Source organism: Leopardus geoffroyi, chromosome D1, assembly GCF_018350155.1.
Source record: "Leopardus geoffroyi isolate Oge1 chromosome D1, O.geoffroyi_Oge1_pat1.0, whole genome shotgun sequence".
Classification (NCBI taxonomy): Eukaryota; Metazoa; Chordata; class Mammalia; order Carnivora; family Felidae; genus Leopardus; species Leopardus geoffroyi.
The window spans coordinates 108,891,015-108,914,911 of record NC_059329.1 but is presented as its reverse complement, the minus strand read 5'-3'; the positions used below and the strand labels follow the sequence as shown (position 1 = coordinate 108,914,911).

Below are 23,897 nucleotides of genomic sequence, written 5' to 3'. Positions count from 1 at the left end.
ATTAACCAAAGATTATAAGTAATCACTTCTGTCGACCTGAATGCCTCCTTCTCAAAAGTGAGCTGACTCTTCAAATCGGGGCCCAAAACAGGAGAAACTGAAATGAGTGGGAGGGGTGGTTAACTGTTTTCACTTTTCTCTTCCTGTTTTTTCAGAGCCTGGGAAAGCAAGTCAGAATTTCCAATCTTTTCCAATTCCCACATGATTCCCTAATTTAGAACGAGTTCAGTCTTTCTCCATCTGGGGAAGAATCTACCGCCTGCCTTGGAGCATCTTCGTTTGGGGAAAAAGCCTGGGGGGGTGGATACTCCAGCCTCCTCCCTCACCCCACAAAGAGGCCTTGAGCTTGGCCTTGGGGACTATACCTCCGCGGAGAGGTCACAGGAGGGTTAATTAGTGGAATTGCTTTAGCAGGTGGTTGGACCCTAGCAGTAGGCCCTGGGGAGATGGGCGGGGGAGGGGGGTGCAGGACTTTGCGGGTTTAGGTGGCCCCAGGGGTCTGGGACCTTCCAAGACACAGGCATCAGGCTATAAAGACAAAGCTCCTCGGAAGATTTACCCTTGGGCGCCTCCAGCCCTACCATCGCCCCTGGGGGTGGGGGGGGGGGCGCTGAGGGCCTGGGACCTGGGGCTGACAATGTGAACGAACCATAAACGCATATGAACTTTAAACCTACTAGCCCTCGGTCCGCCCTCGCCGGCGGGAGCAGATGCGGCGGTGTCCTGGTCGCCCCTTGCGTTCTGCAGGCTCCGTGAAGCCCACGGTCCAAGCACTGCCAGGTGGAGAGGTCCGGAAGTTCCCCTTTGCCCCTGCTTTGTTAGATTGGGGTGAATGGCTAATTAAAAAGTGCTTCTGCCGCGACACCACCAAGAGGCACCTTTGGCGATTAGGAAACTTTGCGGAGATCAGCCACCTGGCCTTTGCGGGCGAAGCAGGCCCGGGCCTTTCCCCGCGCAGGGCGGGCGGCCGCAGCCCAGCAGCCCTGGCTGGGCTCCAGACCCGGCCCGGGTGACATCACCCAACTCCTCCGATCAGCGGGAGGGGGCCCCGAAATCCCCTAAAAACATTGTGAGTAATCGCTGGGCCCGCCCTCCAGGCGGGGCCTGGACCCGGGAGGCAGCCCAGCAGCCCCGCCAGCCTCGAGAGTGGCGTCGGGACGAGCAGCCTCTTGGTTCCCGGAGCGGCGCGCTCTGGTTCCCAGACTCCAGCGGCGGCGGCGGAGGCGGCGGCGCGCGCGGCCTCTCAGACTTGACCGCGGCGCGCGCCTGGCCCCGCGCGGGTGGCGGCGGCCGCGGCGGCGGCGACGGCGGCTGAGCGGAGCAGCGCGCAGGCGCGGCCGGATTCCCGGCAGTGACGCGGCGGCGGGCGCGCGCGGCGCATTTCCGCCTCTGGCGAATGGCTTGGCTGTAGCGCGCGCTGCGGGCCCAGCTGCGACCCCGGCCCCGCCCCCGGGACCCTGGCCATGGACGGTGAGGGCACCCTCTGACCCCGCGGGGTGGCCGCGTCGGGGTCTCCGGGACGGCGACGGGAGCCCCCCGCGCCGCCTTCCGCCCCTTCCTGCGCCGACGGGCGCTGCGCAGGGAGCGGCCGGCCGGATGGTGGCGCGGGGCGGGGCGGGCATGGAGGGGTCTGACTCAGTTTCCCCTTTAGGTGGCGGAGACTTGACTCAGTATCCTCTGGCGGGGGAGGGGGGAGGGGTGGCTGTGAGCTTTGACTCAGTTTCACCCCGGGGCCGTGGGGGCAGTTCCGACTTGGTTTCCTTGTCAGGGGAGAGACTGTGTCTGACTCCGTTTCCTCTCAGGATGAGGTGTGGGAAGTGCCCTCCCTTAGTTTTCCTTATGGAAGTAGGAAAGGCCCCGACTCCATTTCCCTCCGTAAAGAGAGGACGCTATACCCAGGGTTCCCTCGCGAAGCAGGTGCTTCTGCCTTCTTTACCCCTTCTCCTTAGTTTCACCCGCAGGTCCCAGGGAACAGGCCTTGACAAAGTCTCCTTCGGAGGGAGGGAGCCTGGCTCCATCTCCTCTCCGTGGGGAAGCAGGCCCTCCCTGGTAAGGATGGGAAGTGGGCTTGTGCTGACCCTCGTCTCCCTCCCCTTTCAGACCTGTTTCCCCTCATCTTCCCGACTGGTAAGTGGACCAGCCTTTCCCAGTGACTGGGGAGGAGCTCCCCAGGGTTAGGGGCAAGGAGGGCAGCCGGCTGACCGGGGCTGGTCCGTGTCCCCGCCGCAGAGCCGGCCCAGGCCTCTGGCCCTTATGTGGAGATCATCGAGCAGCCCAAGCAGCGGGGCATGCGCTTCCGCTACAAGTGCGAGGGTCGCTCCGCGGGCAGTATCCCCGGCGAGAGGAGCACGGATACCACCAAGACCCACCCCACCATCAAGGTCAGCATGGCTGTTAGCGGTGGGGTGGGGGGCACAGAGAGGGTTTGCAGGAAGGAACTGTGGTAGGCTTGCTTCCGGGTCCCGGTACAGTGTCTGGGAGTTGGGTCTGGAATTCCTGAGTTTCTAGATGTTCTCTGTACTTTGAACAGATCAATGGCTACACTGGGCCAGGGACAGTTCGCATCTCATTGGTCACCAAGGACCCCCCTCATCGGCCTCACCCCCATGAGCTGGTGGGAAAAGACTGCCGGGATGGCTTCTATGAGGCTGAGCTCTGCCCAGACCGCTGCATCCACAGGTGAGCTCCTGACCAGCAGGGGGTGGGGGTGGGGGTGGGGTTGGGGTGGGGGGACAAGAGGCAAGGCAGTTGTGTAGCTGTTACTGTCTGGACAAGAGACCGAATTCCTCACTCCCAGCTCTGCAAGCAGATTCCCTTGGTCTTGGAGTTACCTGTTTGTGCATCTCCACTGTCAAGTAGATAAGAGCTCTGTGGGCTAGGGCTGGATCCCCAGTCACCTCAACACCTGAGATAACTTCACAGATGAAAATAAAACAGTGTTAGGTTGGAAGAATAATCTACTGGTGGAGGGGAGGGAGGTAGGAGAGCCAGGAGGTCAGGAAAGGCCTCTCACTTAAGGCTTGAATAGTGAGAAAGAGCAAAGAAGCATGGAAAGAACATTCCAAGCAGAGTGAACACATGCAAAGGCCTCAAAGTGGGGGTGAGTTTGGCGTGTTTGGAGAACAGACAAGAAGCCACTATGGCTGAGGGCAGGGAGCCAGCAGGGACCGTGGCCAGGGCCGGGTCGCAGGGCACAGGTGCTTTTCGGCCAAAGTAAGGAGTGGGGTTTCTTTGCAGCACAGGAGGAAGCCATTCGAGGGGGTAAAGCACAGAGGTGATCTCGTGAGTGGGGGGAGGGGGGCAGCCTGGGCAGAGACCGTGGGACTGATGCCTGGTGGGGGACTCAGCTTCCAGAACCTGGGGATCCAGTGTGTAAAGAAGCGGGACCTGGAGCAGGCCATCAGTCAACGTATCCAGACCAACAACAATCCCTTCCAAGGTGAGGGGGCGAAAGCCTGGGCCTGCTTGAAGCACCCCCACCCTCTGTCGCCCCTCTGAAGCCACCTTCCCTGCACCTCTCCCTCATTGGCCAACAGTCATAGTGCAGACGGAATCTTGCTGCCCATTCAGTACACACTCCCATTTTACCATTGGGGAAACTGGGAGCCAGTGAGGGGACATGACATCCAGGGTCCCATGAGGGTCATACAGGTCAGTGATGGGTCTAGAACCTTGTCTCTCTCCTGCTTTAGGACTCCTACTGTTTGACACACCCTCAACTAACCCTCCTGGCCCAGAGCTCCCTGCCCCACCTCATTCCCTGCCATGCCTCCCAATCTCCTGACCATGTGCTTTTGTGGCAGTTCCCATAGAAGAACAGCGTGGGGACTACGACCTGAATGCGGTGCGGCTCTGCTTCCAGGTGACAGTGCGGGACCCGGCAGGCAGGCCCCTCCGCTTGCCACCTGTCCTCTCGCATCCCATCTTTGACAACCGTGAGTGGCCGGGGTAGCCGTGGAAGGGAGAGGGGGATGGGCCTGTGAGGAGGAAGGGGGTTGGCTGGGTATGGCCTGCGAGAGGAGCTTTCGCTTGGTTCAGGCATCTTGTGGATTTGTCACCTCTTCTGTGTCCAGCTCTGTGCTGGCTGGGGGGACAGGGCAAAGAAGACCCGGAGCTGCCTGTGAGGTGTCGCTTCTAGGCTGGCAGGGAGTCTATGCGAGACAGGCATTTCCACTACATGATGGGGGGATAGTGTGCCCGGAACGGTACTAACGACTCCGGGAAATGAACTCCCAGGAACAAGAAGATGTTACCAGAGTAGTGATTCAATGATGAAATCTCATAGGAAGTTCACAGATGATTTGGGCCAATGTTGATCAGTTGCAGCCTTTAATCAAGTAATCAGCAGGATGAATGGGAATAAAAGGGCTCTGGAGCCCCAAGGACAGAAAACCAGGATGAAGTGGAGGTCAGGAGGGAAGGGTCTGTTACCAAGCAAACTGGGTCTTGAAGGGTGCATGGGTCTGATGGGAAAAGAGGGTATGTGACCAGATTGGTTCCCCCAGACTATAAGCTCCACGAGGGCAGAGATGATTAAGTTTTGTCGTGTTTTCAGTGCGTGGAACAGTGCTGGGCACGCAGTAGATAAACAGTTGCTGAATACGTTGGGCTGAGGGGTCCTGGGAACGGTGCAGCCTTGGCTGCGGAGGTGTGGTCCGCAAGCTCTGAACAGCCTTGACTCTGGGATGGACAGGGATGTTGCATCCCCTGCAGGCCAGCCCCGGAGACCTGCGACGGTTCAGGGCTTCCTTCCTTATTCCCACGCCCTCAGGTGCCCCCAACACCGCCGAGCTCAAGATCTGCCGAGTGAACCGAAACTCTGGGAGCTGCCTCGGGGGGGATGAGATCTTCCTGCTGTGTGACAAGGTGCAGAAAGGTACACACCAGGAAGAGGGCTGGACTCTGGAACAGGAGGTGAGGGGCAATGCTGAGCGGAGATGGTGAGTGTCAGGAGACTGGCTTTAAACACTCCCCCTAATGCCTCGGGGGCAGCAGAGTGATGTATCTTGGGAAACAAGTCTCAGCGATTGTGGGGGGGCGGGCAGCGAGCCGTATGAGTCGAGCACGGTGACCCACATTGCTCCCCATCTCCCGCAGAGGACATTGAAGTGTATTTCACGGGACCAGGCTGGGAGGCCCGAGGCTCCTTTTCTCAAGCTGACGTACACCGACAAGTGGCCATTGTGTTCCGGACACCTCCCTATGCCGACCCCAGCCTGCAGGCCCCCGTGCGTGTCTCCATGCAGCTGCGGCGGCCTTCAGATCGGGAGCTCAGCGAGCCCATGGAATTTCAGTACTTGCCAGACACAGGTACACAGCTGGGGAGGGAAGCAGCAGGACTGTCGTCTCCAGCCAGCAGACGTGAGGCTAGGGCTAGATGTCTGGGGCTGTAGTAGTGGGTCAAAAACTGGAGTCGGGGCAGGGATTTATACAGGAATCAGATTCTCTTTCTTGCCTCAGTTAGTAGTAAGGATCCCTGAGATTGACTGAGTCCTTACATGTTTGCTCCTATTCCAAGCGTATCAGTGAATTACCTGATTTTGTTCCCTCGTGAGCTTTTTGAGGTAGAAGATGGCGTCTAAGTTGCCTGAGGTCACATAGATAGTGAGTGGCAGAGTTAGTATTTAAACTCAGGCCATCTGGCTCTAGGGTCCTATTGCTGGGCAATGTGTCTCGTCACTCCCACGTAGCCATGATTTGGTCAAGGCTTTCGGGCATCTGACCACATTAGGAACAGCCAGAATGATCTTCGATCCAAAGCCCGTCGTCGAGCCTGAGAGTGTTTTCTGTCCCAGGAGAAGTCTAATAGAGTTTGGAAAGCAACCCCCGAAACAGCCATCGGTTCATTCCACAAATAGTTATTGACACCCACGTGGTGTCAGGGCCCGTGCCAGGTATTGCGAACACAAAGACGAATGAGATGTGTTCCCTGCTCTCCAGAAGCTCAGTCTCATGAGAAAGACAAACATGCAGGACAGATTCTTAAGTGACAGAAAGACCTGTGAAACAGAGGGAGGTGCGTGCAAAGAGCTGGAGATGGCTGCATGGGGCAGGAGTGGTTTAAGGTGGAGAAGGCCCCAGAAGCACATTCTCCAGGTAGGTGGACAGACACCTGGAGGCGCAAGGGCGTTGGAGGGTGCCCATCGCATTTGGGGGCAGCCTTGTGGGAGCTGTCGGCGGGCACTGAACAGGTGCTGGCAGGAGGGCCTCGAGTGTCAGACTCCAGGCATTCATCCAAGATTTCATCCTAAAGACAGTGGGGAGCCACCAAAGGTTTAAGAAGGAAGGGACACGCGTGGATCTGGAAGCTCACTCTGGCAGGAATGTATAGAGGATCCAAGAGGGAGAGGCTCCAGGCAGGGAGGCTCTTGTGGAAGATGCCGTAGTCCGGTCCAGGAGAAGACGTGGTGTGAACCTTGCAGAGCCGATGGCAGAGGAAGACAGTCTCCTCCACCGCTGTCTCCCTTGGGTGCCCTCCGCCCCCAGGCCCTTCTGTCCGACACACACTAAGCTGAGTCCCTCCTCGGGACCTGTGCTCCAGCTGTTGCCTCTGCTTGGAATGCTTGGATCTCCACATGATGGGCCCACACTGGTGTTTCCATGGCCACCTCTAAGCTCGACTCCCCAACCTCACTTCCGGTTCTGTTACATCAGCCTGTGTCTCTTCCTTAGAGCTCCTGTCACTCGTATGTGGTTGTGTCCCTGTCCCCACTTTGGGGGGAGGAGGAGCCTTTGTCTGCTTACAGCCATACCCCCAGTGGCTAGAATGGAGCCTGCACATGGTGGGTGTTGGTAAACGTGTGTCGTGTTAGTGGATGGTGGAGAGTGAGAGAAAGGAAGATGCTGAGGATGATTCCAAGGTTTCTAGTTGGGGTGACAGGGCAGACAGGTGGTGAGGGGCCACTGGAGAAGGAAGAACCAGGTTTTTTTTTTTTTAATTTTTTTTCAACGTTTATTTATTTTTGGGACAGAGAGAGACAGAGCATGAGCGGGGGAGGGGCAGAGAGAGAGAAAGACACAGAATCGGAAACAGGCTCCAGGCTCTGAGCCATCAGCCCAGAGCCTGACGCGGGGCTCGAACTCACGGACCGCGAGATCGTGACCTGGCTGAAGTCGGACGCTTAACCGACTGCGCCACCCAGGCGCCCCAAGAGCCAGGTTTTTGAGGTGAGATGATGAGGCTGGCTTTGGACTGATGGTGTTGAGTACTTTGGAGTTATCCTTGTGCTCCAATACTTAGAAAGGCAGTCCTGGAGGCTCCAGACTGAACTAGCAAACCATCAGAGATAAGAATACAAGTCCTTGTTGGTCTTTAGCAAGCCTGTTATGCTGCCCCAGAGTGCAAAGATCATGGCCAGGCCTGGATCAAGGCTGGAGGTGAGCTAGGACGTGGGTAATGCAGGTAAGAGAAAAAGCTGGAGACAGCTTCATGAGGGCTCCTGTCCCCTCAGAGCATGACCCCTACTTGGAGGCACCCACATGGCCTTTGAGGGGGGTGGTCAGATTCAGTGACCAAGGCCTTCTCAGAAAGCTGTGGCACTCTCAGAATTGCGTGTCAGTGTCATGAGGCCCTTCTCATTGGCAGGCAATGTTTGGAGAAAGGGTCTTACGGAAAGGTGGTCTCGTCATCTTCCTCCTGCGGGTCCTTTGAAGGCTCTGGGGATCCAGCTGAGACGAGCAAGACCCACTTCTCCCCATTACTTTTCTAGATGATCGTCACCGGATTGAGGAGAAACGCAAAAGGACATATGAGACCTTCAAGAGCATCATGAAAAAGAGTCCTTTCAATGGTGAGAGGGGCAGTGCAGAGAATTAGAACGTGGTGGATAGGGGAGGGGAGACCCTGGGGGCTAGGAACTGACCCAGCCTTGCCCCACAGGACCCACCGACCCCCGGCCTCCACCCCGGCGCATTGCTGTGCCTTCCCGAAGCTCAGCTGCCGTCCCCAAGCCAGGTAAGGATTTCCTGTTGCCCCACCAGAACTGTGGGCTCAACTCTATTCAGCCTGTGGCTCTGGGCTGGAGGGGGTCAGCTTTACCAGCGGGTGTCTGAAGCTTACTGTCTGTGGGGCTCACAAGGCTTAAGGTCTAGTTACCCACATCAGAGTCATTTGGGGGGGTAGTGAAGATGCACATTCCCCGGCCCCATCACTGACCTGTGCAATCCAGAGGCTCTGGAAGCGTGGCCCAGGAACCAGCTCATGAATTAATGCACGTTGTGGTCTGAGAACCACTGTGTCAGCTAAACCCCATACTGGATGCCGCAGGAGACCATTCAAAGATGCAGTCTTCGCCCTCAGCTCTCAGTTGAATTAGGGAAGCAAAACCTCCTCCAGCAAAATGTGCATGCTGGTATGTAGCTCACAAAAGAGCGACCAAGTGCCCTGCTTCAGGCTTTGACTCGCCAGGCGCTCACTGGGCTCATGGTCTGTGGCTTGGGTTTTACCAGCTGATCTCTGACAGCATCCCTTCCTCTAAAAGGCTGGGAGAGCTTTGCGGGCTGGAGGGCTCCACAGGAGGATGTGGGGATGGAACCGAACAGGTCAGACTGAGGAAGAAGGAGTGAGGGTGCTAGCCGTGACCTCCTAGGGAGGGATCTCCTCCTAGGGACTGATCCTAAGCACGACTGACAGGGGCTGGGGCACAGGTGACAGGGTGGGTCTCTGCAGCCTTGTCTGACCCGACTCTGTCTCTCTCTCCCAGCTCCCCAGCCCTATCCCTTTACGCCATCCCTCAGCACCATCAACTTCGAGGAGTTCTCCCCCATGGTCTTCCCTTCTGGGCAGATCCCAAGCCAGACCCCTGCCTTGGCACCAGCCCCTGCCCCAATCCTGGCCCCAGCGCCTGCCTCTGTCCCGGCCCCTGCCCCTGTCCCCGCCCCTGCCCCGGCCCCAGCCCCGGCCCCTGCCCCAATCTTAGCCCCAGGCCTTGCTCAGGCTGTGGTCCCGCCTGCTCCCAAGACCACCCAGGCTGGGGAAGGGACGCTGACGGAGGCCCTGCTGCAGCTGCAGTTTGACGCTGATGAAGACCTGGGGGCCCTGCTTGGCAACAGCGCCGACCCAGCAGTGTTCACAGACCTGGCATCCGTCGACAACTCTGAGTTTCAGCAGCTGCTGAACCAGGGTGTATCTGTGGCCCCCCACCCAGCTGAGCCCATGCTGATGGAATACCCTGAGTCAATAACTCGCCTGATGACGGGATCCCAGAGGCCCCCTGACCCGGCTCCCGCTCCCCTGGGGGCCTCTGGGCTTCCCAATGGCCTCCTCTCAGGGGATGAAGACTTCTCTTCTATTGCCGACATGGACTTCTCAGCCCTTCTGAGTCAGATCAGCTCCTAAGGGGGTGACACTTACCCTGCCTGGGGTACTGGGTTGCAGGGGATTGAAGCCCTCCCAAAGCAAGCACATATGGATTCGGGGAGGGGGATGTGCTCCAACTGCCCCCAACTTCTTTGGGTGATGTCTTCCGGGGGTTGCATTTTATTCTTTTACTGGCAGTGTCTATCTCTCTCTCTTTTTGGAGGTGCTTAAGCAGAAGCATTAACTTCTCTGGAAAGCGGGGAGCAGGGAGGACTCAAACTCTTCCCCTATCCTGATGTTCCGCTCCCTTCTCTTTACAGGGAATGCTGGGGGCCCCCATCCCTACCTTCCAGCTTCTAATACTCTCCTAGAGAGAGGGACAGGCTGGAGCTGTGGCCTTTGAGGCCACAAAGCCTTATCACCAAGTGTCTTCACATGATGGATTCATTCACATCTTGTGCCAAAATAATGCCTGTTACCAGCCCCTCTGTGGTGCTGGCACGTTGTCCTTGAACTAACACCAGCATTTGAGGGCCTGGCCTTCTGGCCCCGCAGAGGTCTCTGCCAGCTCTCCTTGCTCAGCTGTGGCTGTAAGGGAACTGGTGGGACAGCACTGGCCCTGTCCGGGATCCTGGGAGGTTCGGTCTGAGACCTCTCTGTTCCCCCTTTCCTCAAGTGCCTTAATAAGTAGGGCTAGTTGTTTGGAGAGTAGGGGGGAGGGCAGGCTGGCAGCTCTCCAATCAAGAGGCTCAGTTTTTACTGAAGAAATCAAAGCAGTTGGACTCTTGCTCTTTCTATTCTGAACTAATAAATTTGTTGCCAAGCTGGCCAGAGATTCCCCTTCTTTCAGCAAACAGCACACTCTTTGCTGGTCATGTCAGGCTGGACATTAGCAATACAGAGTTGGATGAATAGTTACACTGTCATCTAGAAGCCTGCAGTCCGAGGATGTCCTTGGAATGAAATGCCCGTGGATGAAAGCAAGCAGCTAATAGGGGCGGTGTCCCAGCACAGTGAGCTCAGCAGGGCCCAGTGGCTGTGGGGATGGAGTAGTTTCAGGAAGAGCTTCACAGAAGCCATAGGGGCAATCAGCTTCAGGTCTTTGATCAGAGGAGGGTCAGTCTTGCAAAGGGTCCAGCCAGCGTTGGAAGGTGAGCCGGGTAAAAGAGACAATGTTGGAAAAGTTGGATGGGGCCAGGCTATAAAAAACATGAAGGACGCTGGACCGAGAGGTTTGGATTTCATCTCTTGGGTGGTTGAGGGAGAGTTCGCATCTGTTGGGGAAGGGAGGTGCTAGGTAAAGGTCTATGCTTTGACATCCTGTTCTGTAAGGACCAAAAAAATCTTAAATCTGCAGCCTCGAGAGCCTAAACAAAAGCCAGGCCACAGCCCAGAGGCCTGGAGCTGGACGTACTTCCGGCTTGACCCGACGCAGGCGCAGTAAGGCAGTGTTCGCGAAGGCTCGGGCCCGCAAGACCCCGCCTTCTCAAGTGCGCACGCGCACAGGCGGCATTCCGCGAGGGGCGGCCCTGTAATGCGCTTCGGGGAAATCCCAGCCCTGAGTCGGATGGCATCTAAGTTCTGTGCTCTGCACGGCTGCGGGAGGGTGAAGGTAGAGGTATGCGGGTTACCAGTGGCGCTTGCTGCAAAAACTAGCGTGTACCCTGGGAACGACAGTAGGCCCTGGCTGCAGACTCCGGTGGTGGACTGCCTGCCGGCGAGGAAGACGCCGGAGAGCGGCAAAATGTCGGGGTATCGGAAAGCGTCTGCAGAGCCAAGCTTGCGTTCCAGCCTCTAGCCCAGCGGGCGGAGCCAGGGGTGGGGCCCGAAGCAGGGTGGGCCACTCAGGGACCAGGCCAAGCTGCGCGTCCGCGTCCGGGGCGGAACCCGAGTGTGGTCGCCAGGTCAGGACCCCTGCGAACCCGCGACCCCATCGCCCAGAGAGGCCGGGTTCGGTGGAACCCCGGCCCCGGAGGCGGGGCCCGGGCGAGCCCGAGGAGGGAGGTGAGAAGACTCCTGACCGGAGGAAGCAGACGGCGTAGCTGCGTACGGTGGCCCCAGCCTGAGGCCCGAGGGGAACGAACCGAGTGAGCCCTGGTCCCCCTACCCGGGCCACGCCTCTCCCTTGGCCTTCCCAGTGTCTTGCAGTCACCTGCCAGGGGTCGAGGGAGCTCCAGTCTTGGAGGCTCGGTGACTACAGAGAGGAGAAGTGGGGCCTTCACTGGAGGGCAGGGCCTGGAAAAGGACTTTCCATCGGAGCATAATCAGCCTCTCTCCTTGACCCCTAAACTCCTCCCCCACGCCTGCAGGCCCACCTCTGTTCCTCTGCCCCTGGTCTCACTCCCTCAGGTTTGGTTCCAGGGCAAGGGCCTGGCTGGGCCTGGCTCCCAGATAAAGCAGAGTAAGTGTGGGGCGTGGCCATCTGCTTCCCAACAGAACAAATAAATGTTTGTGGGAGAGAAACCAAGGGGTGGCCTAGCCTCAAGAGAACCCCTCAGCGAGTGCCGACCTAGGCCTGAACCAATGTCCCCAAGGCCTGTCCTTCTAACTGGTCCTGGGAACTTGGCAGAAGCCTCTGGGGTGTCAAAACCGATTTTCCCCCAACCCCCCCCCCCCCCCGGTCGTGTCATGAACACCCACACAGACACAAATAGTAGTGGCTTCTTTACTCCCCAAAGTCCCCTCTTCTCCACAGAATATTTACAAACAGGGATGGGGGGTAGGGGCAACTTCACCACCAAATAATGGACTGGGGAGTGGGGGCAGTGCTAAGACGCGCCTCTGTGCGCAGGGAGAGTTCCTGAGGAGGGCCCCAGGCCCGTTGTGACCCAGGTACCCTGAAGGACCTGAGCAGTTCCAAGCAGGTCCACAGCCAGGCTGAGGCTGGCCCAGACGGCTCAGTCCAGGTCGGCAGTAGGTGAGCCCAGCTGCTTGGAGGCCAGGAGCAGGCGCGTGGCTGCACTCTCTGATTCGGCCTGCAGCCTCCGGTTGTTGTGACGCAGGCTCCGCACCTCCTCCTCCAGGGCCGCCTTGTCTGCCTTCTCCTGGGACCGGTGGGAGGCAGGTGTCAGAGCAGCGGCTCCTTTCCCAGGGCGGCCCTGTAATTCCCCGCCGACCCCCAATCCGCCCCGTCGTCACCTTCTGCAGATCTTCCTGCAGCTTCCTGAGCATGGACTCCAGGTGAGAGACCTTCTCCGACAGGTTCCCAGGTTCTGGCCTGAGGACGTGGGGGACAGGTTCATGGGACCAGGGTAGGTGTCAGCACCTCCGGCTGGCTCCCAGCCCGCTTAAATGAGATGGGCCCAACCCCTGTGTTCTCAGACTTCTGTGGGTGTGAGCGCGGAGCCCTGCCCGGGACAACGCTTAACTCTAGCGGACGGGCACGTATGGAGGCCACACAGGTACAGTGAAGGGGCTAGATCCGCACGGGGAGGCTTACTCAGCATCAGACTTCGGAGTTCCCTTGGCATCCCCGCTCTCTGGGATGGGCTGTCCTGTGGAGACAGAGGGACCATCTGGGCAGGAGGATAAAGGGAGAAAGATCCCCACCCCACCCTAGCTCCTACCCCCGGCGCCCTGGTGGCCTCACCCTCCCGGGACAGTGACTCCAGGATGGTGTTGCAGGTGGAGGCGATCTCTGAGATGGACTGCCACTCGTCTTCCAGGGTCTCGCTGCCCGCCTCTGACATGACTGTGGGCACAGGGAGGTGGGCTCAGCCCAGGGAGAGCCCAAGCCAGCCCCTCTTCTGCCCGCACCCCCCCCCCCCGACCCCACCCATGACCCACACCTTGCTCCAGACTCACTTTTGCTGATGGAGTTCCTCAGAGACAAGGTTCGTGGCAGGAAGGAGGCCCTCAGCTCTGGGGCCGGGTCGCCCCTGTCCTCACAACCACTGGGGCTGCCTGGCCCATCCTGAGGGGTGTTAATGGGTACGGATGCAGTGACGTCCACCCTCCCCACTGTGCCCACCACCGCCCTTTGGGCTCGAGTCTTGTTTTTGCTCACCCGGGTGGGTGGTGTCTCCCGGCCAGCACTGGGTGCTGACGGCTTGGCCGTGGCGGCCAAGAGGAGGTCCGGGGTGGTGTTAGGAAGGACCGGGGCCTCGTCTGACAGGGAGCTGGGGAGAGCAGAGACAGTTCAGCGAGAGAAGCTGCACCCCAGGGCCCCTGCTCTCACAGACCGCGGCTGTCCGACTTCACTGGGCTGGACGAGAGGGAGCACCTGCGGGCTGACGGTGAGTCCTGACTGTGCAGGAACTCGGTCCTCTCTTCAGCCAGATCCCCAGGCCCCGTGGAACTGCCACCCTCCAGCAGGCACGCTTGTAGCAACTGCTGCGTGGTGGGCTGCAGGGTCGCCGCCCCGGGGGCCTCATCCTGCACGGGCTCTGGGGCCCCCCGCCGGCTGGGCTCCTGCAGAGACAGCGTGTACAGCTCCGAAAAGCTCCTGGCGGGAGAACGGGAGGCGTCAGGCAGGAACACCCTGTCCCCGGTGTCCCGCATCTCCAGCCCCACTCCCGGCTGTGCCCGAGGCTCACTTCCAGGAGGAGAGCTCTCCAAACACCCTAACGACAACGAAAACTGTTTGCCTGACTACTGGCCATTTTTTCCAGACCCAGTGCTGCCCCTGTGTATCCTGGGCAAATCACTCTGAACACCCGTTTCTCCGTCTGCGAAATGGGTAAACTGTACCAATTCACAGCCCGCTGTGAGGATTTAAGTAACGACACAAGTAAGTCACCCGGGGTAGAGATCTAAAACCTCCTGCCTGGGAGCCAAATCCAGCCTGCGCCTTTTTTTTTTTTTTTTTTTTTTTTTCTGTTTTAGCAGATGTGCCTGTTTTCCTACTCCTGTGAGCCAAGAATGGTTTTTACATTTTTAAATAGTTGGCAGAAATCAAAAGAACATTTCATGACACATGAAAATCAATAAAATTCAAATTTCAGTGTCCACAAATAAAGGTTTAGTGGAACAAAGAAAACGAATTCATTCATGTGTCCTCTACGGATGCTTTTGTGCTACAGCACAGTTGAGTAGCTGTAGCAGAGACCAGGTGGCCCAGAAAACCTAAATATTTACTGTCTGGCCCTTTGGGGGAAAAGTTTGCATATCCTGGCTTAAGCCGGTAAGTGGCCGGTTGCATGTATGCGTCTGTGGATGACACTTTTTAAAAGATGGGGCTGCTATTGGATCTTGGCTTCACTCTGCACCTGCGACTCAGAGAGATTAAGAAACGTGGGATTCTCTGGAGGAGAGCCCTCCCCAGGGTATTCTTGGGAGAATGCTAATGGCGACACGGGAGGCACAGGCTCCGCGGTGGCCAGCTGCCAGGTCTTCCCACCTCCCCGCATCCAGGCCCTGACCTGCGGGGCCGGCCGCTCTCGTCGGGGGGCAGGACGGTGACGCAGACCTTGGGCGCCGAGCGCAGCAGCTGGGCAGCGGCCTCCGGGCCCAGCCTGGGCAGCGGCTGGCCGCACACGCGCAGCAGGCGCGCCCCTGGCCTCAGCCCCGTTGTCTCCGCGAACGTGAAGCGCTCCACGTGCGTGATGAATCCCTCGGCGTCCACCTCGAAGCCCAGGCGGCCTTGGCCTTCGCGGGGCAGCGCCAGCTCGAGGGTCTCGCAGCCTCGGCTCACCAGCTGGGGCGGGGCGGGGCGTGAGCAGGGCGGGCACTGCGCCAGCTCCAGTCCAGGACCCAGGCCGCCCAGACCGCCTACCCCACACCCCCGCACCCCTACACCCCGGCAGATGAGGACCTGAGGCTCAGAGACCGGAAGTCACCTGCCCGACGACCTCCCCGCCCCTGTTCCAGCTCTGCCAAGCGCCAGGGCAGGGTTTGACCCCAACCCCCAATTTCCCCTTTCGCGGGAGAGGCGGCGGGAGCGAGGGATTCCACAGCCCGCTCCGCCCCCCGAGGTGGGGAGGGACCCGGCGGCGAGTTGCCTTACTCCCGGGCCTCACCTGCAGACGCGCCACCACCTCGCCTACGGCATGGCCGGGGGGCCCGTCGAACCGCAGCGTGATCGCCTCCCCGCGGCCGTGGTACAGGTCGAGCCGCTGCTCGGAGAAGGTCCAGGCGAGCACGTCGCGACAGGCGCAGTTGAAGACCACGCGGCCGTCGCGCGGCGCCACCAGCACCAGCGTCTCAGCGGAGATGCCCAGCAGGCAGGGCACCTCGGCGTCGTCGGGAGCACGGGCCTCGGCCCCCGCGGCGCCCCGCGCTCCGGGCGCCGCGCGCACCGCCCACACCAGCGCCCCCGCCGCCTGCAGCTCGGAGCCCGGGCCCCGAGGGGGCGCCCTTCGCCTCCCGCCCAGGGAGGGCAGGCCAAAGCGCGAGGCCGAGTCCAGCGACGTAGTGGTCACCTCGTTGGTGGCCAAGTCCTGCAGGTACTGCTGACGCGTGCGCGTGGCCATGGCGTGGAACTGGCGTGCGTGGCCTGCTGCCTGCTCGCCATTGAGCGCCTTGGCCAGCAGGAAGGCGCGGAAGTCGGCGTTGGCCGGGAAGGGGCCTCCGCCCTGGGGCAGAGACGGCCCAAAGGCAGGGGTGTCCTGGGTGCGGCTCACGGCCACCCTGAGGGGAGGGAGGCGGTAGTTAGGGGCCACTGGGAGGGCCCGTGGCGGTGGCAGAACTGGGACCACCCAGGCACCCACCTGTAGGAGGTGTGTGGCGTGCAGGGTGCATGAGCCCGCACCACCAGGAAGATGTGCTGAAAGTGCGAGCGGATGGTGGCGGGGCAGAAGGGCTTGCTGCCAGGTTCCTGGAACACGATGGTCACGATGTCGTTGCCAATGTGGCGTTTCCGAAGGAGCTGGGAGTTAGATGGCAGGAGATGTAACCCGGACCTGTCTGCCCAAGTCCCTCCTAATTCTGGCAGGGCGGAGGCTGGGCACCAGGGGCTCCCCCACCTGCCCCTGGGGAAGGTCTGGGGTGATTGTCTTTGGGGAGGGTTGTTTAGGCCTCGAGAGATCTCAGGTCAAGGTTCGAATGCCACCGCCCACGTGACCCCCCTCCATGGTTCCCCAGAAGCCCGTGGCCATCCCCCAGCCCCGTCATAGCTCTTCACACCTGCTGCTGGTTATTGGGGGTGTAAGGCAGCATCGTGGACACGTGGAACATGATCTCGTGGTCCTGGTACGTGGTATACAGGGAGTGTGTGCCTGTGGAATCCGCTGTGGCCAGGGGTTCGGGGACACGGGGGAGAGCAAGAGGGATCGGCTCGAACTTGGCATCCCTGCTTGCGGTCTCGAGCTCCTGTGCCCCCCAACCAGCAGGCGGACCACCCGTCATGCCACCAGGTCACGAAGTCATGGCTTCACCTGTGGCTGCTCCCTGCCCCTTCCCCCACAGGCTCCAGCCTCCAGCCTAGGCTCGGCGTGGGCGTGCGGAGATAGAACGAGGACCTCAGTGAGGAGTGGCCTGCTCTGAGGGGGGCGGAGGTGGATGTCCCAGGAGAGGACAGATTTGGCCCAGGCACCAGCATGTATGGAGCAGCTGAGAGTGGAAGGAGGCCAGAGGTGCTCCGCCAGCGGCCCTGGGGCCCTTCCAACCCGGGAGGCAGGGGCATTCCCGAGGAAGCAGGGCTGGGGGAATATGTGTGTTTGACGGAGGGAGCGGTGCCTGCCAGCCCGCGTGGCTCCAGCTCAGGCAGTAGGGCATCAGGGCCTTGGGGGACCATCCTAGTCCTTCCTTCCAGCCCGTGGCTTGCCTGGCCAGCGTGGCCCCTGACCCACGTCCTCAACCTGCCCAAAGAACTCTTCGACCCGGGCCTCAGACCCAGGACACTACAGGGGGAGCGGTGACAAGCCAGGGGGCTCTCACCAAGGCCATCTGCCCCTCAGCACCGGTCCGCCCCCACTCCCAGCCCCGGGGCCTCACTTTTGGTGTCCAGCTGGGCCCTGTAGCTCTCAAAGCCTTTGAGCCGCACCACGTCGCCCAGCAGGGTGAGGAACTGCGTGAAGGCGGGTCCTGCCTCCTGGTTGTTGTACATCTCCTCCTCCGAGCCCTGGCCGGCGCGGCAGTACAGGATGCCCACCTTGCGCTGGAAGCTCAGCTGCGGGGCAGCACAGGCAGAGGGCCCAGGCCTCAGTCTCTCGGGCCCTGCGCCCACCGGGTCTTGGGCAATGGGCTGGGGGCTGCGCTGTCTCTGCGAGCGGCCCTGAGCACCTCCCTCGCTAAGCCACCTCTGTGTTTCTGCCTATAAGTGGGTTTGGTCTGTCCCGCCCCCTCCCCCCACCCCACCCAGTGCTTAGGCGGGTAGAGGAAGTCACAGGTGGGAAGGGACCAGGAGGGGGGTGGTTCTCATGTGACCACAGACGAGGTGATTCGTGGAAAGGACCCGGCCCACGGTGCGCTCGCTCCATCTCTGTGAACGTTCACATTGTCATCCTCCTTATCTCAAGGCTAGCCTGTCCTCCCCTCCCTCGAATCCCAGGCATCCCCAGCCCAGCCTCTGGAGGCCTTGAGCCCTGCACCCCCTCCGCTCACGCTGCTCCCGGCTCCTTTCCATCCGGGGTTAACCGTGCACAGCTCAAGGTGCTCTGGCCCCTCGGGCTCCAGCCTCCTTTCTTCACGAGAAGCTTGTCTACACTCAGTCCCCACTTCAATTTCATCACTCCTGACTCCTGTAGCCCCGCTTCCACCCCAGCTCCAAATCCCTGCGGCTCCTTCAGCCCATGGGCGTGCCTTACCCTGGCACACTGTCTCCATGGTGGGCGCCTGGGACAACTGGAACTTCACTTTACCTGAAACCCTAACGACCCCACTGTCTCCGGCCTGGGCCTCTTCTCCGCCCACGGTCTCTGCCCTCGGTGACGGTCGCAACCATCTCCACGGGAAGAGACTCCAGTCTCTGCCTCCAGCTCAGACCTTTCTTCTGAGCTCCAGACCCGTTTCTCCGGCTGTCCAAGTGTCCTTCCCCCCACTTGGCACCTCACCCCCCTCACTGTGCCGCTCCCATCCCACCCACCTACCCCTGGACTGTCATCTCCTCTTCACCTCTGCCATCATCACCATCAGGTCTGGCTTGGATGACTACAACAGCCTCTGGCCTGGCCTCCCTGCCCCTCCAGTCTGGCCTCCACACTGCCACCTGAAGGCTGCTCTACCTTTCATACCTTCCATGGCTCCCCAGTGCCCCCAGGACCAAATGCAAGCCTTCCCGAATACAAGCCTTCCCCATCCCCCTTCCCCCCAAGTGCTACTCCTGCCACACAGAACTGCCTATAGGACCCCAGTGTGACCTGCCCTCAGTCACTAAGCCTTCACGCAAGTTGTTTCTTCTGTCTAGAAGACACCTGTTCTTCCTGAGCCAAGCCCTTACATTTCCACCATGATAATACTAAACCCCAAGCCAAGGAAGGGCCGTCAAGACTACCCTTGGCGCCCCATGGAGCCTTCAATATTCCTCTTTCACTGCTCCACGATTAACTGTGAGTCTCTCTCTCTCTCTCTCTCCCCACTGGCTGTGAGCTACTCCAGGACAGCACCTGGTCTGGACATGTCCCCAAGTGTCCAGTCCGGGGCCCAGCATCAAGTTGTGAGAAAATGTTTGTTGAATGGCTGACAGACCGAATGACACAGAGGAGGAGAATCGGAGCCAGTGGGCAGCTTTCAGCACAGGGTCGGGAAGGACTCCCACTGGCTTGATCTGTCCCACAGTGGAACAGGCAGCCCCAGGAAGGAGTGAGCACCCCACACTGAGAGGAGACTAAGCAGCACCTTGCAGGGCAAAGTGACAGGGAAGGAGAGGGACTTGCAGGAAGGGGAGCAAGGGGTCAGACCAGTGTTTCTCAACTGAAATGTACATGGCAATTAACTTGCGATCTTCTGAAAGTACAGGCTCTGATGCGGTGGGACAGGAGCTTCTAACAAGCTCCCAGATGGCGTGGATGCTGCTGGTCTACGGGTTATACTTTGAGAGGCAAGGCTCTGGATGACCTGTGCTGCCCCCTCTGAAAAGCCAGCTCTCTTGGGGTCACCGTCCAGCCCAGGATCAGGGTCAGGGCTAGGCGGCTGGGAGCTGAGCAGACTGGGTTCAGACCAGGTCTAGCTGTAGGGGCTGCGCGGGGACACCGGCCACTCACCACTTGCTCGTCCAGTGTGAGCAGCGTGCGGGGCACCTTCGGTGAGGCTGAGCCCAAGCGCAGGCAGGTTGGGCTCAGCCGCGGCGCCACGTGCTCCAGAAGCTTCCTCGGAGACAGACCCCGCGGGGGCCCCGGCGGCAGCGCATCCTCCGAGATGGTGCCGCGGAGGGTCCGGAGCTGAGGAGGGGACAGAGGGGCGCTCAGAATCCATACAGGCTTTCGAGGAGGCAAAGCGCGCTCGGGTCCCATGACCTCGGCCCACCTGTGTGGTCCGCACGATGACGCGGTAGCTGTGCAGAGTGCCTCCTCCGCTGCCTTCCTTCTCCTCCCGCCGCAGGCTCACTGCCACCGGGCCCAGCACCTCGTCCAGTCCGAAGAAGTTCTGGTGTTCTGGAGGGGGGTGCGGGGGAGGGCCAGTCGGTGGATGACCGGCCCCCCCCCCCCCCCGCTCGACCACGCCCATCACTAAATCCACCCCCCCCCACGCCCCATCCCCTCACCTAGTGGGGACCCTAGACTAAGGCCCGCTCCCTCCGCAGCCCCGCCCCCGTTCTACCAGGCCAAATCCCTATCCGTGTTTGGCCCTCTGCCCCGCCCCCTGGGCGGCTCAGCACACCTCACACCTGCCCCAGACCCAGGGGGCCAATGCCCGCTCCCTTCCAGGCCTAGATCCTGCTGGCCCCCCAGCCACATCCGCCCATCTTCTGCTGCAGGACGTCTGGGGCCCTCCGTTCTGGGAACTGATGAGAACGAGGATCCCAGGTGCAGAGGTTTTCACACCTCACTCTTCACCTCACAGAAGTGTTGATAGAAATTCTCTCCCCAGCCCGGAGGGGTAGGATGAATCGATGGAGGCAGAAGGCCTCAGGTGGTTAAAGCTGGTTAAAGGTGGTTAGAAGGCCTCAGGTGGTTAAAGCTAGGCCCTGCAGGGCAGCCTTGGCCCCAGAGGCAGACCCTGACCCTTTACGCAGCCTGCCGGAAACTCGACAGGGAAATGACAACTCCTGAGCCCTACCGTGTGCTGGTCAGGTGACAGGGCCTGCTGCCCAGCCCTCCCCTTACCTTTGCCGTAGAAGTACTTGCGGTAGTAGCCAGCACCCAGGTCTGCGTGCTCCAGGCTGTAGGCCGAAGTTCGGTTCTGCGGCTCCTCCAGGATGGACACGGCCGCGTTGGGCAGTGCAGGGGGCACGGGTGGGGACGCCGGTCCACCCAGGCCCAGCTCGCCCTCACCCCCGAGCTCACTCACGAAGCCAGGCGCTTCGAGCAGCAGGTCCGAGCTGGTGGACAGGTCCTCAGCGGAGGCCGGAGTCCCAGAGCCAGCCTCTGCGTGGCCGCCCGTCCCCCGTGGCCTCGGAACCCAGTCAAAGAGCAGACTCTGCACGTCATAGTGGGCGAACCAGTGGGGCTCAGGCACCGGCGGGAAGGCGGGCTCCGGCTCCTCGGCCGGGAGCCCCAGCAGTGCCAGGGGGTCAGTGAAGAGCCGGGTAGGGGTCGCGGCAGGGCGGCTGGCCTCCTCGTGGCTGTGGGCCCGGGCGCGAGGGCTGGCCGGTGTGGGGGGCCGGGCCTCGCCGGCATCGCTGCCGCTGCGCAGGAGCGGGCCCCGGGCTGGTCTTGGCTCGAAGGTGTGCGGTGTCAGCGGGGGCCGGGCCGGCTGGCGCAGCTTCCGAGCGAAGAGGTCATCGGTGGGCGCAGGGGCCGGGCCCCGCCGAGGGCTCCCCACGCCACCGGCCCACATGGGCGTGATGTGGGCCTGGCTCTCCGGGGGCCGGGTCGCATTGGCAGGCACGGGTGGTTGGTGCCCGGGCGGCAGGCCAGTTCCTGCCCTGAGGGAGGAGGGGGCTGTTCAGTGGGGCCTGGGGAGAAAACAGGAACCCGGGCCCCCAGCCTGGCCCTCCACCACGCGGGTTGGCTTCCGGCCCCCCTCCGCGACCATCAAAGCCTCTTCCGCTTTCCTGGCCACTTCCTCGTCTGCCCTAGGCTGAGGTTTCCAGCCCCCTCCTCCAGCTAAGTGAGGGGCAGGGCCAGGGGCCGGGCTGTCTGGGCCTTGGCCCTGAGGGTCTTGGAGTCCGGGCAGCCCTGGGGCGGTCAGTTCCTACAGCACACACCGTGGCTCTGGCCTGGGCCCAGAATCAGGGTCCCCACCAAGTCCTGGCCCAGCGAGACAGATGATTCGTCTTCACTGGGACGGGAAACCCATGGGGCCGCTGATGTCTGGGTCTTACCCACTTGACAAAGGGAGGACGTCCTGTCCCCAGAGACCTTCCTCCCTGCCCCTCCCACTTCCTTCAGGGTCCCGGAGGAGCCGAGCACCCAGAAGCTGGGTCTCGATGCCCTGGCCCTCATGGCCTCAATACCTCAAGGACACAGAGGTTCCTGGGGGGCACTGGGAGGGCAACAGAAACGACAAGAGTACTTCCTTCAGTACAGGAAGTGGCCCCAACTCTGCGCCCAGCCCCCTGCCCAGCACCATATCCTGAGGAAGGTGCTGGGGTCACACCAGCTCAGTCATGGGACCCATCCCCCTGGCCCGAAGGACAGGCCCAGGCTCACTCTCTGCAGCCTACTGTGGCCATGCCTGGGGGCAGGGGAAGGAGTCACACTGACGGAACCCCTTTGCTGGAACTGGGACCCACGGGACGGCTGCCTACCTGGCCTCACTGATGCTGACAGGGAGGTCTGAACCCCATGTGACAGATGGTCAAACAGATCCAGAGAAGGGGATGCTCTTGCCTGAAGTAATTCCATGTTACAGCAAGGATTTGAACCTGGCTCTGTCAATCTCCAGGGCCTAGACAGCACGGTACCTGCCCACTCCCGTCCCTGTGTGTGTAGGTGTGGGGTGAGCGGGCGGGGGGTGTTGGGCTGAGGCTCGAGGTCTCACGGGATGTAAGACTGAGATACCCAAGGTCCCAGGGACCTGCTAAATGCGGAAACGTGTCGAGGCCAGGGGCAGGTGCCAAGGGTAGTGTGAGAAGGTGAGGGAAGCCACCCCAGGTGAACTCAGGTTGGTGTGGGCAAGCAGGACAGGGATGTGGGACCCTCCACTAGGAACACAGGCGACTGCTGGTAGGGCTTTGGGCATCCTCCGGTGACACTGTGTGTGGCCGGGGTGGGGGCCAGGGCTCTGTGCACCCCTCAGCTTAAGCTCTAAGACAAAGCAAGGGTAGGCCACCATGCTCGGGGTGCCTCCTCCCTTAGTTTCTCCTAGGACAACCTCTGACCTCACCCGTGAGCCTCTGTTCCCTCATCTCTAAAATGGGGTTAACCTTCTGCCCTTTCCCAACACCACTGGGAGCCTGAAAGGAGGTTGAAGAGTGTGAAGCTGACCATGTGTGGTGATGATGCAGGCCCTGGTCTTGGGCCTGGGTTGTGAAGTGTGTGTTGGAGTGGGAGGGGACACGAGAGAGGGGAGCCGTGTAAGCCCCTGCTCCGCGTGGGCTGAGCTCTGTGTACGTGTCTGTGCACAGCCCATGGGGTGCCTCTCGCTCTGGCCCAGTGCTGGGCTCTAGCCTTGCCTTGGGGGGTGTTCTTGGGCTCTGCCCCCCACCCGGCAGCTTCACACAGGGTCCATTGAGGCCGGGACATTCCTCGCAGCCTGTGTCACTTGGGGGGAGGGGGCCGGCCCCGCCCCCACAGATCCGGAAGGCCTGGCTGCCCCAGGAGGAGGCCCTGGACGCTTCCCAGCACATCTGGAGGTCACGACCCCATTTCTGCTGCCAAGGGGGCGACAGATGTTTCCTCCCAGGCCAGGCCCGAGACTGGGGGACGGTGCGCAAAGGCTGAGGAGGAGGCCGCCCCGAGACAAGGGGAGCCCCAGAACAGGGGGAGCCCCTCACACAGCCGGCAGCAGGGGCAGTCGCCAGCGCCGCCCAGAGGAGTCGGGGGCCGCCGCATCCAGTCGCCGACACACTGGACGGGTCGGGCCATCACGCAGAGCAGAGTGGGGGCCGCCGGCCGGAGGCAGGGGACTGGACGTACTGATTCGGGACTGGAGCTGGAGCCCGGACGGAGGTTAGGAGGGTGCAGGCGGCGAACGCGGCGAAGACCCCCCTTCCACACACACACCACCCAGGCCCACGCCAAGCCACCTTTTCCCCTGTCTGGCCCGACCTCGGTGCTTCCACTGCCCCGCTCCCGCCGGTACCTCTAGGGCTCCCGCCTGGTGGCCGCCTCCCGCGCTGAGGTTCCGCTGCCTCTCCCGTTAGCGCTAGGGCGCTGGCTCCGCCTGGGGGCGGGGCCGTGCCGGGGGGCGGGGCCGCCGTGGAGCGGGCGGGGCCGGCCTGGGAGCAGCCTGGGCCGGCGGGAAGCACCGCGGGCGGGGACTGGCCAGGCGTCTGCAAGGCGGGCGCGCAGTCCGAGCGCTGCGGGGCCTCCAGCCTCCGCCGAGAAACGCTGAAGTGTACCTGCCGTCCAGACCAACTCCGAGGGCTACAGGATTCCTAGAGCGTTTAGCAACCGCCTCCCTTCCCACCCATCCACCCCACGCAGCAGGTGCCCAGAAACTGAGTATTTATGAGCAC

At 61.1% G+C, this 23,897-nt stretch overlaps 2 protein-coding genes and 1 long non-coding RNA gene across 6 annotated transcripts; 2 read left to right on the top strand and 1 right to left on the bottom strand.

Annotated features, from left to right (window-relative positions):
- Positions 1-1,074: 1,074 nt before the first annotated feature.
- On the top strand, positions 1,075-10,126 carry RELA (RELA proto-oncogene, NF-kB subunit). The gene is made up of 11 exons (XM_045486778.1): positions 1,075-1,470; positions 2,101-2,127; positions 2,230-2,381; positions 2,531-2,679; positions 3,348-3,439; positions 3,804-3,935; positions 4,772-4,876; positions 5,098-5,310; positions 7,710-7,790; positions 7,880-7,954; positions 8,703-10,126. Exons 1-11 carry the CDS (start codon positions 1,464-1,466, stop codon positions 9,335-9,337), a joined length of 1,668 nt encoding a protein of 555 aa, XP_045342734.1. The 5' UTR covers positions 1,075-1,463; the 3' UTR covers positions 9,338-10,126.
- A 683-nt stretch (positions 10,127-10,809) lies between these two features.
- On the top strand, positions 10,810-14,079 carry LOC123602299. The gene is made up of 3 exons (XR_006714440.1): positions 10,810-11,385; positions 12,620-12,699; positions 13,909-14,079. It is a non-coding gene; the product is annotated as an uncharacterized LOC123602299 (long non-coding RNA).
- On the bottom strand, positions 11,950-23,650 carry SIPA1 (signal-induced proliferation-associated 1). Of its 4 annotated transcripts, none has more exons than XM_045486774.1 (16): positions 23,522-23,650; positions 20,440-21,200; positions 19,640-19,767; positions 19,378-19,554; positions 17,171-17,345; positions 16,361-16,464; positions 15,946-16,103; positions 15,256-15,865; positions 14,659-14,933; positions 13,521-13,742; positions 13,305-13,416; positions 13,103-13,211; positions 12,888-12,989; positions 12,738-12,813; positions 12,437-12,515; positions 11,950-12,342 (listed from the first exon to the last, which is right to left on the bottom strand). In XM_045486774.1, exons 2-16 carry the CDS (start codon positions 21,110-21,112, stop codon positions 12,196-12,198), a joined length of 3,147 nt encoding a protein of 1,048 aa, XP_045342730.1. In that variant the 5' UTR covers positions 21,113-21,200; positions 23,522-23,650; the 3' UTR covers positions 11,950-12,195. The 4 variants fall into 4 exon arrangements, with proteins under 4 accessions (XP_045342730.1, XP_045342731.1, XP_045342728.1 ...); XM_045486775.1 differs by having other exon boundaries at positions 12,738-12,792; XM_045486772.1 differs by having other exon boundaries at positions 13,103-13,416.
- Between the last annotated feature and the right edge of the window lie 247 nt (positions 23,651-23,897).